Source organism: Gadus macrocephalus, chromosome 18 (assembly GCF_031168955.1).
Source record: "Gadus macrocephalus chromosome 18, ASM3116895v1".
Classification (NCBI taxonomy): Eukaryota; Metazoa; Chordata; class Actinopteri; order Gadiformes; family Gadidae; genus Gadus; species Gadus macrocephalus.
The window spans coordinates 15745358-15757040 of NC_082399.1; the positions used below are offsets into that span (position 1 = coordinate 15745358).

The window sequence follows — 11683 nt, forward strand, 5'->3', positions numbered from 1 at the left end:
TACGTCAATAAATTAGAATTCTAATTAGAAGTAGAAATGTAAGGGATCGCGTTAATTCAGAAAAACAGCTGAATTTGTGTCGCCATGAAAACTGATCTCAGAAAAGATAGTTAACTCATTTTCTCAAATGAATGCATAATGCCTCTGTACTTTTGCACAACGCTTGTGGTCAATATGCTCTTCCTTCTGCCCACTGATGACGTAGGAAGGTGATGCAAAACATGTAAAGCTGGGAAACTATTGTAGACTCATTCTGATGAACCTCGCTCTGATGAAATGTTAAATCGCTGGACTGCCCCTTCTAATTATTGACAGTAAATTTGATTTTGAAAGTGATCCAGATGATCTCATTTGGGGGAATTATTGTTTGAAATATGTGAAAAAAAATTTTGCCTCCTTTCTCTCAGGTCCAAACCCATTGTGATGGTGGAAGCTCAAGTGACCTTCACTCCGGCCCAGATACCACCCAGCCCCTCTGACTGCCTCACCCCGGTGAACGTCTCCGCTGAAGTCTGCTTCACAATGAGCGGCCCACTTTCGGTCCTACAGACAGGTTTCAGAACCTCTCACCTAAACCTGTGGTAGTTTGTAGCTCAGCTAGTAGAGCAAGCATTAACACTGCCAGGGTTAGCGGTTCCATTCCCTGTCTAGCTCACCTGGTAGAGCTGGCCCTTACACTGCCTTATTTGTGCGATAACCCTTGTTTTATTTCCCATGGGGTCTCTCATGCAAGATTATATGCACTCATGGGATTGGCAGAAACACACACACTATAAATCTTTCACATCTTCACACTTTTCCAACGTCAACGTTCAAATCAAACCATATGAGGTAAAAGGAGGAGGGGTGAAGGGGGGATTGTGTTTTGTTAACTAACTTCGATAATAACATCTAGGACGTAGTGACAATCAAATTGGTTCCACATGGTCTTCCTTTCTACTGTCTTCCAGTACAAGCCGGGATAAATTTTACTTTGTCACTGGACGCCATCCGAAAGCGAGCCTACTTCACTCCGAATGTGCGCACGCGGGACGAGTCTTTCACTGTCAACCAGCGAGGAAGATGTTTCACCTACCGAGTGGTCATTGAGGTACGTGGTTCCCTAAGCACCGTGCTGGTAACTGATAGTTAGTTAGTGATGTGCAATGGGAGCACCAGGGAAAACTGGTCCAAATTACCTATTTACACAATTTAGGGGTCAATCAGGTAAGCTAATCACTTGGTACTTGGCTGCTCTGTGCTGTCTTGTGTGATACCTTTTGTAATAAATCTCTAAATACATTTTAAATTGAGCACTAGTAAAGTAAAGGGGAGATAATTTCAATTCAATTCAATTAAAAAAAGCTTTATTTGTCCCCAGGGGGCAATTAAAGACACATAGAGCAGCAGTATTACGAAGGACGAGGTTGGGTCCAAACATAAAAACAAAACAAAAGCACAGCGTTGCTACCTGATAGACAGTACACACAAAGCACAGGTGTGTACAAATGCACAAAAATATAAAATATGTATAAAATATGTACAGTGTATGTTTATAAATGGAGAAATGACTCTTAAAAGTGTAAAAAGTGTAAAATATGACAGATATATAAAGTGCAATCAATTAATTAATACCATACTGGTGAGAATACAATTATGAGATGAATTGCAGCGAGTTAGTTATATTGTGAACAGTTAATGGGAGGGAGAGGGCAAAACAGAGTTTACGGCTTCAACAGTCTGTGTTGGGCGGGCACAAGCCCGGTAGGGGGGTTTAGGAGGAGTTGAGGAGGTGAACACCCTTGGGAACATAGGTTGCTTTTCTCCTCTGTGTCCTGCAGCCGGGGCAGCGAAGTCAGCGACCTGAGGGGAGCCACTCAAGTGTAGAGTGTTTGAGGGGTCCTGCATGATCCTGTTGGCTAACCGGAGTGTTTGCTGGTCATAGATGGAGGAGAGAGTTCTTGTTGAAAGTCCAATGATCTTAGAGCAGACTCTGGCCGTACTCTCCAGGCGGTTTCTGTTTTGGAGGCTAATGGAGTGGAACCAACAGGTTATGGAGAATGTACAGGTGCTCTCGATAGGGGTAATAGAAAGTGAGCAAGATGTTTTTACTGACTCCAAAGGAATTGAGTTTCCGTAGGAGATCCTGATGCCAGACTAATTCTGGACTATCAGGGCATCTCTTCCCTTATTGGTTCGGGGAATCCATCTCGCCTGTCACTCACAGTGCGTGTTATGCATCACTTCTGAGTGGCAGAAAAGTGTTGGGAGGGCGGGAGCAGAGAGGGAGGGGCCGGTTCCTCCATCAGAGCTCTCTTCTTCTCTTTCACTTTACAACTCTTGAATGGTTCCAGCGGCGGTCTAAAGGAGCAGGTTGTAACTGTGTATTGTCCCTTATATTGCAGCCCTGTCCCGATGACTCTCTGAACGACTTGTACAATGAGCTGACCTTCTCGTTCGTCGGCCTCCCCTCAAAGGACAACCTCAGGCCCAGTCTGTCCCAGCAAGCCCTCACCACCAGCTACCATCCAGTAGGCTCCTCTCCATCTCCACTCCAACGCTCTGTCTCATTATATACCTGGTTCCGTGTACGAGATAGGGCGGCCCTAACATTTTGAAGTCCTCTTGTTATCTGAACCCATGAACTGAACACACAGGGGCATAATTACGTGAGAGATGAGGTCGTTTCGATAAACGGCCGCCTGGTTCCCCGTGGTTAACACTGTCAACTTAAGAACAGAAGTGTGACCATGGTTCACACCAACACATATCTTCTAACCTCCTCCCCTCCTCACTCTCACACAGCTGAGCTTCAAGATCAACTGCGAAAATGCCTGTGTGGATGAACTCAAAGTCGGTTTCAACTTCAGTGGGTGAGTCAACTTGAGCTGTTATAACGTGTAGGTGAGAAGGATGTGTGATGGTTAGAGGATGTAGGCGAGGTGAAGACAATGTGTTGAGATCTGAAACACAAAGTGAAGTGAACATTTTCAAAAGCAAAATAAGAAAATAAATTAAACGGCTAATTCCCCTGCAAAATGACATGGAAACGTTTGTTTTGTGCGGCACATCCCGCTGAATCCAGTCTGTGAAGGAACCCACGCTAAGGCGGCATGTGGCTCTGGAGTTACAGCGGGTTGGCTGGTAACCGAAAGCTTGCTAGTTCGATCCTGTGTGTGTGGAGGTGTCCCTTAGCAAGGCACCTCACTGCTCCCGACGAGCTGGCTGTGTTTCATGTCTGAGACCGCCATCTGTTGCTTGAATGAGTGAATGTTAAGCAATATTGTAAAGTGCTTTGTCTGGCCCCTGGTTAGACAAGCGCTGCATAAATGCGGTCCATTTAGCATTCACAAAGTAGGCTGGCTAGCATGGTCAAGACGGCTTGATAGCTGGTTAAGTAGTTGTTTCCTAATCCTCCTTTCTCCCCTACACCAGCTCCTCTGCCGTTCGGGTCGGCATCGATGACTTACTGAACGTGACGACGTCCCTCACCAACCTGGGAGAAGACTCGTACAACAGCCAGGTGGTTCTGACCTACCCCGCAGAACTGTCCTTCAGGAAGTTCAGCACCCTGCAGGTGCGTGCATAGCATTTTGGTTCTGGTTTGAGCATCCCTCTGTTTGTGTGAGCAGCGAAGGAGAGCAAAGAGCCATGAGACCGTGGGGCCTGCCCGTATTTCCGACACCTCATTGTTCCGACGTCTCAATGGTCCGAAATATTTCCCAGTAGATCGACATGCCACTATGCCGACGGTTCAATGTTCCGAAAACGGAACCCATTGGTCCGAATGTCCGTTTGTCTGACTTTTCAAAAAGGAGGCGCATTAGGCCGACGGTTCAATATGCCGAATAGGCCTACATATAAAGAGTTTTATACCTCGCTCTTGCTCTCGCTCTCTCACTCTCTCTCCAAAATACAACATAGGCCTATCACGTTCCAATGAATATTGGAGAGCAAAGTGACAACGCTTCACTTCATTTTGACAGGGTGTTTCAGCCCCATGGACAGAGAGCGTAGGTCTAATTCTCAACACGGGCACGAACACACACACACACACACACACACACACACACAACGGGAAAAGTATTAGTCCTTGTATAACGTGCGCTTCATAAATTCACCTCTTGTGACCGTTCAAGCCCACAGCAACAGTCTGGCTTGGTGAAGATCACTGCTGGAACTTAGCCTATCGTCTTTTATTTTTGGTTTCATAATCACACATGTGGAATTGCGCCTTTGCCTATTCGGCGTATTGAACCGTTGGCCTTATTCGCCTCCTTTTTGAAAAGTCGGACAAACGGACCTTCGGACCAATGGGTTCTGTTTTCGGAACATTGAACCGTCTGCATAGTGGCATGTCGATCTAATGGGAAATATTTCGGACCATTGAGACGTCGGAACAATGAGGCGTCGGAATTACGGCATGGCACCGAGACCGTAGTCAGAAACAGCCCACCAAGCAACACAACAAGTAGAAGTTGATCTGGCATCATCTAAACAAGTCTCTGTAGGCCTACTCACATAATAAGAACTGCGGCAGATCACGGTGATTTTAAATAACAACATTGGAACGTAGTTCAAAAGTAACATTTTGCCTGTTAAAATTCACTATGGGGTCAGATTTACTATTGGGGTCGGATTTGAAAGGCTTGTGTGTGTGAATTTTTGAACTGAAATTGAGCTGGTCATGTGGTTCATTTCTTTTGGTAGATCTGAATATTGTGTTCATACTGCACTCTGGGCCGGATTAAGAAATCATAGGCCCCTGGGCACAAATGTATGAAGGCCCCCCCCCCCCCGAAAAAAATCTGAAAAAAAAATTCTATATATTTTTTTTATTATTATTATTTTAACACACAGACATAATGACACAGAGTATTTCCAACTCAAACGGGAAAGCACTGCTCATTGCAACAAATACCTATAACTTCACTAAGAACTTTAATGCAACTTTAATACATGACATGTCATTCAATGGAAAAATAAAACAATCAGAGCTGTTTTTTAAATGAAAATAATGTAATATAAGCTCTCCTCTCCTGTCTGCCCCCACCACCCACCCCATCATCTTAGAAAGGCTTTTTACGGGCCCTCCTGTTACTGTAGTAGAGAAATATTGTCGGGTAGTAACTTTATTTGTTAACCAATAAATCACATAATTTTGTTGAAATGTAAAATAAATAAATACATATTTTTTTATTTTTTTATTTTTTTAAACGATCTGCAAGGCGGGCCCCCTCTATGGACGGGCCCCTGGGCCCGTGCCCAGAAAACCCATTGGCTAATCCGGCCCTGACTGCACTAAGTGTGTACCTGTGATCAGCCCTGGTCTTAAAAGCAAACCCTAAATGTCCATGTACACTCAGTATGAACCATCAGAGTGCAGGGGAAGCCGTGGGCTGGAGGAGGCTGATGTGTCTTTCCCCCTCAGGGGCGGGTGGAGTGCAGCTCGGTGGACAGTGAGAACGGCCTGACTCCCGGACGGAGCAGCTGCTGGGTCTACAGACCCATCCTCAAGACCAACGCTAAGGTCCGCTGCCGCCATCACTCCGACCACCCAGTCAATCCACCAGTTAGTCCCTTAGGTCATTGAGTGATCTGTCATTGAGTATGTCAGTCAGTTGGATAATTAGCCGGTCAGTGAGTACGTCAGTTAGCTAGTTAGGTGGTTATTGTGTTAGTTAGTGTGGAGGCTGATCCTCACAGGGTCTTTCTGGTCATGGGAGGATCATGCTACTGATTCATTCACATGATTGTTGACGCAGACTGTCTGCCCATCAGGCTGTGTTCACCGTGTCCTACGGCATCGACTCCAACAGTCGGCTGAGCCACAAGATTCGCATCACAGCCAAGGCCAACAGGTAGCTCACACACACGCACACTCACCTCCAACCTCCGCCCTCCAGGCCACGCAGACCTCCTCAGGTCCTGCACTGAGTCCCCCGTCTGATGGCAGCAGATGAGGAGTCAAGGGCAATAGAAGCACGTTTACTTTGTAACCTTTCTTTAACGTTTCCTTGGGTCTGTTTAGTGGAAACCTGGATCACTCACAGCAGAGTGTACTGAACCAGACGGAGGAGATCGACGTGAAGTACAGCATATTCCTTTCCATCGCCAGGTGGGTTTGCACGAATGCAACACACGTTTTTTGGATGAAACAAAGACGAAGGGCGTGACCGATCTGGAGAGGGAAAGATTGACCATAGCTGAAGATAGCCCTGGCAAGAAGTCAGATTTAATGTTAACACACTATTGGGGGGAGTGTGTTGAGTTGTTCCTTAAATAAAAGATGATTCCATCTAAAAGATAACAAATTAGCATGTAGCAAATACAGTTATGTATTTCATAACTTGGCTTGTGCATGTGCACAGCAGTCGCGTCTTTCTCAAATCTCCGCAAGCAATAGGCCGATGTCAAATGGAGGCTGTTGCTCCACTGTAAAACACAGCAAAAGCGGTCAAAGATAAATAACAAACCCCCCTTTATGAATTACAACCAGGCACCCAACACCAACACACACTAATGCACACACAGACAGTCTTGTGCTCACACACATACACAGGTACTTTTACTTCCATCTGTACCATGAGAGGGGAAGTAGCTCTCTTCCTCTCTGATGTTCCAGTCAAGTCATCAAGGTGTATTCAGTCAAGTCATAGTATTTGTGATATTATGAAAAACATTTTTCCATGACAGAATTATACGAAAAGACAAAGAAAGTCCTCAGCTCCTATCCTTCCAAACATCTGGTTGAACATGTGGAGTAACCTCCATACATCACTGAACATACTAACAACATTAATCTCTGAACATTGTCACAACATGCATGACTGAACGTAACATCACTGAACATATTAACAACATGCATAACTGAACATAGGAACAACATATGTATGTTGTTCCTATGTTCAGTTATACATGTGTTTCCTATGTTCAGTGATGCATGGTAGTATGCTCAGTGATGTTGTTAATATGTTCAGTGATGTTATACTCTGAAAATACTGAACATACCAACATACATCACTGAACATAACATCACCGAACATACTAACAACATACAGGACATCGCTAAACATATTAACAACATACATCACTGAACATACTAACAACATATGTCATTGAACATAACATTACTGAACATACCATCCAGTACAGATTGGAGTAGCTGCAGAATAATATCCAAGGGCTGTGTATTAACTGACTCACTCTCCTTATTTAGCTCACTCAGTTACACCAACTTCACCTTCGGAAGAAAGGATTTACACAAACCAGTGGTGAATCCAGTAACGGTAAACGTAGCTGTAAAACCATTTAAAAGCCCTATGAAATTAAGATTAAATTATTTCAGATAATTGATCCTCTTTAACATGCAATCACTTTGTGATCTTTGCTTTTCATCTCAACTATCACTCTCTTCCATCTGCCGCTGTCTCTCTCATCATTGTCCATCATAACCCATCTCTATATTACCTCTCCCTTTCTCATTCTCTCCGTTAATCATTTCTCCACCTTCATCCATGTCTGCCTCTCTATCTGTCTGTCTGTCTGTCTGTCTGTCTGTCTGTCTGTCTGTCTGTCTGTCTGTCTGTCTGTCTGTCTGTCTGTCTGTCTGTCTGTCTGTCTCCCTCTCTTTCTGTCTGCTTTCCTCTCTTTCTCTCTCTATCCGTATATCTCTCTATTTTCTCTGTCTGTCTGTCTGTCTCTTTCTCTCTGCGTCTCCCTCCGTCTCCCTCCGTCTCTGTCTCTCTCTCTCTCTCTCTCTCTCTCTCTCTCTCTCTCTCTCTGTGTCTCTGTGTCTGCCCTTCTCTCTCTCTCTCTCTCTCTCTCTCTCTACCTGTCTGCCCTTCTCTCTCTACCTCTCTCTCTCTCTCTCTCTCTCTCTCTCTCTCTCTCTCTCTCTCTCTCTCTCTCTCTCTACCTGTCTGCCCTTCTCTCTCTACCTCTCTCTCTCTCTCTCTACCTGTCTGCCCTTCTCTCTCTACCTCTCTCTCTCTCTCTCTCTCTACCTGTCTGCCCTTCTCTCTCTCTCTCTCTACCTGTCTGCCCTTCTCTCTCTACCTGTCTGCCCTTCTCTCTCTACCTGTCTGCCCTTCTCTCTCTACCTGTGTGCCCTTCTCTCTCTACCTGTCTGCCCTTCTCTCTCTACCTGTCTGCCCCTCTCTCTCTCTGTGTCTGCCTCTGCCTCTGTCTCTCTCTGTGTCTGCCTCTGTCTCTCTCAGGTGTTAAACTTTGTGAGGGCTTTTAATGTGACGGTGCTGATCAAGGTTCCTGTGCGGCTCGGAGGCGAACACATCTGGCAGGAGAGGGAAGACCTCCAGGTGGCTGACGGAGCACATACTCCACCACTCAGCAGACTCCTACACTCCTACACTCCTACACACACACACACACACACACACACACACACACACACACACACACATATATATATATACTTACAGACACACACGCCATATATGTGAATATACAATGACTTTATTTAGCTTGATAAATATAAAAGGTCAAACTCACCTTTATAATTAAGTATTGTCATAAAAATTATAAAGAAAACGTTTCTAAGTCTCTTCAAAACACACACACACACACACTGTTTGTATTTTTCGTCTCTATTTTGGGTGTATTACTTGCTGCTGTGATCCCTGAAGGGATTCAGAAAGTGATTCTATCTCCTCTGAACCTTGATGTGGTGGTTGGTTTGTTAATGCTGCCCCCTCAGCCAGTTCACCCCTGATGACGACGTGATGTTTTCATCTCAACCAGGCGGCTCAAACAAAGTTAAATCCATTAGAAGGTGGTGTTGTGTTGAAGTAGCTTGAGTCGCCCCCCGGGTGAGCAGGTGGTTCCTAGAGAGACGCTGACTCTCAAGCTGTTTCTAGGTTCCAGAGTGCCGGCGAGACGGCGTGGAGCCGGCGGCCCGTCCAGACTTTCTGGCGGAGGTTCAGCAGAGCCTCACAGTGGTATGTATGTCCCTGTGCGCTGGCGTCTTTGGTTTTGTCAATAACGGGTTGAGTGTGTTTGTCCGTGGCGCCGCAGGTCGCGGCTGGTAGTGTGTTGTTTCTGTACATGATGGGTTGTGTGTGTTTTACGCTCTGTTGTGTGCGGTTGTGATAATGGCATTGTGTATGTGGTTGTGCATGGTTTTGTGTTATTCTGTGTGTTGATGTGTGGTTTGGTGATGTGTGTGTCAGGACTGCTCGGTGGCGAGCTGTCTGGTGTTCAGGTGCAACATGTTCATGGGTCGGGCGCAGAGCAGCACCTTCACCATCAACGGCAACCTCAGCTCTGGGTGGATCGCACAGGTAGGTTGGGGGAGGAGTCTGTCACGGAGACCGTGGAGGGTTTGGATAGGGTAGAGGGTTGTCACGGAGACCGTGGAGGGTTTGGATAGGATAGAGGGTTGTCATAGAGACCGGGGAGGGTTTGGATAGGGTAGGGTTGTCACGGAGACCGCGGAGGGTTTGGATACGGTAGAGGGTTGTCACGGAGACCGGGGAGGGTTTGAATAAGGTAGAGGGTTGTCATGGAGACCGGGGAGGGTTTGGATAAGGTAGAGGTTCTCATAGAGGCCGGGGAGGTTTTGGATAGGGTAGAGGGTTGTCACGGAGACTGGGGAGGGTTTGGATAGGGTAGAGGGTTGTCATAGAGACCGGGGAGGGTTTGGATAGGGTAGAGGGTTGTCACGGAGACCGGGGAGGGTTTGGATAGGGTAGAGGGTTGTCACGGAGACTGGGGAGGGTTTGGATAGGGTAGAGGGTTGTCATAGAGACCGGGGAGGGTTTGGATAGGGTAGAGGGTTGTCACGGAGACCGGGGAGGGTTTGGATAGGGTAGAGGGTTGTCACGGAGACCGGGGAGGGTTTGGATAGGGTAGAGGGTTGTCATAGAGACCGGGGGGGGTTTGAATACGGTAGAGGGTTGTCATGGGGACCGGGGAGGGATTGATTAAGGTAGAGGGTCGTCCTAGGGACCGGTGAGGGTTTGAATACGGTGGAGGGTCGTCATGGAGACCGGGGAGGGTTTGAAGAAGATATAGAGTTTCCATAGAGACTTTTCCTTCCTATGTTTTGGCTATTCCCGAACCAGCTTACTATTTCACTGGTCTATGCTTTTTTTTTACAGATCGGTATTCAGTCGGCTAAGTTCCTCCTCATAAGCACAGCCACCCTGGAATACGATGAGGACACATACATTTTCTTTTCCACAGAGTCTAAACACACCCCTCCCATCCGAAAGGTAACTCTCGCTCTGGTCTCAACTCAGTCCTGCTAGTCCAGGGTCTCTGATCAGAACCTTCACGCAGTCATGTGACTCCTCAGATCGTCACTGAGGTGGAGGTGTACCCGGTAGCAAACTTCACTAAAGAGATCGTTGGAGGCAGCTTCGGAGGACTGCTCCTGCTGGCCATCATTACGGCCGCTCTATTTAAGGTGACCTCAAGACTTTGTGTGGATGGGCCGATCCCAGCAGAAAGAGCTTGAGTTCAGGACAGTTGTCTTGGAAAGTTGTTCAACTTCCAGCTGGAAGATACTTGATGTAATCCCAAATGACCATGGCTTCCCTGAGCAACAGGTCTTAACCCTTACCTGCTCCTTAATGCCCAATATCCGAATTCACTTGAGATCTGCTAAATGACTTAGTAAATATAAACTGCTCCAAAAACGACTGTTACATAAATACAACTATGAATACAAAGGAGATCTGATTTATAGTTTTTACATTAAGTTGGTTAACTATGGGCAGATTATTGTTGATTATGTTAGGGCTTGTCATACAGTTGTATTTACACAACACTTCTCCCTAGTGGCCATGATCATCCAATGTGATAATGAGACGGGAATGAATTGGGTTGTCATCACGAGGTCCTCTCTTGATGGGTACCTGAATGATTCTGTCTGCTGTTTTCAGGCTGGCTTCTTCAAGAGTCAATACAAACAGATGATTGAAGAAGCTGGCGCTTCTGGGGAAGGTGGAGATGGTGGAGATGGTGGCGGAGATGGTGGCGGAGAAGGTGGCGGAGATGGTGGAGAAGCACCGTGAACCAGGCAGACCACCCTTCCATGCTAAGATGCTCATTTGAATGCTTCAGTCCCATGATTCCCTCCCCACATCCCATATTATCAATGATTTTGTTTATTTTACACATATAAAATCTAATGATTACACCTTTAGGATAAAACTCTTTTGGAAAACCATTGTAATTATGAACTATTTCTTTTTTGATGTAGAACATTCGTTCCTTTTGGCCAGACAGGCCAAATGTAAATACAGTATAACTAAAAATAAATCATCCCCCGCATTTAATACATTTGTGTTAATAATCGTGAATAAAAAAATATATTTTATGGGCTGTTTGAATGTTGATTGACAACTCATTTGGTCCCAGGCCAATACGATTTAAAAATGGCATATCATACCACCAGGTGTGAGTGTAATTAGCCGTAGCATTAGCATACATCTAGGTGGACACGCCCATTTGTGAGGTCAGAAGAGGCAGATTTTCAAAACGGCTTGTAACGGCTAATCACACTCACACCTGGTGGTATGATGTCACCTTTAAAGCAAATGACGAAAGAGCAGCAGTTAAAGTTCCGGTCGTGGATCACGGAGCATTTTGCCACCATCCCCCATTCGAGGTACGTTTGCTTGTATTTTGGGGCGGTGGGGTAGGCAAAAGGGCCCACGTTCCCCTTCAGGACAGGCCACAC

At 46.0% G+C, this 11683-nt stretch overlaps 1 protein-coding gene across 1 annotated transcript in view; it reads left to right on the top strand.

Annotated features, from left to right (window-relative positions):
- Positions 1-11176, top strand: part of LOC132446222 (integrin alpha-M-like) — a 32243-nt gene extending 21067 nt beyond the window's left edge. Inside the window, exons 16-30 of the mRNA XM_060036387.1 lie at positions 408-553; positions 951-1090; positions 2385-2510; positions 2785-2852; positions 3415-3556; positions 5411-5509; positions 5761-5840; positions 6011-6097; positions 7199-7268; positions 8199-8297; positions 8856-8936; positions 9168-9278; positions 10098-10211; positions 10295-10405; positions 10884-11176. Coding sequence (XP_059892370.1) covers positions 408-553; positions 951-1090; positions 2385-2510; positions 2785-2852; positions 3415-3556; positions 5411-5509; positions 5761-5840; positions 6011-6097; positions 7199-7268; positions 8199-8297; positions 8856-8936; positions 9168-9278; positions 10098-10211; positions 10295-10405; positions 10884-11015 — 1606 coding nt within the window. The 3' untranslated portion in view covers positions 11016-11176. The remainder of the gene's footprint in view (positions 1-407; positions 554-950; positions 1091-2384; positions 2511-2784; positions 2853-3414; positions 3557-5410; positions 5510-5760; positions 5841-6010; positions 6098-7198; positions 7269-8198; positions 8298-8855; positions 8937-9167; positions 9279-10097; positions 10212-10294; positions 10406-10883) is intronic.
- The last annotated feature ends 507 nt before the right edge of the window (positions 11177-11683 follow it).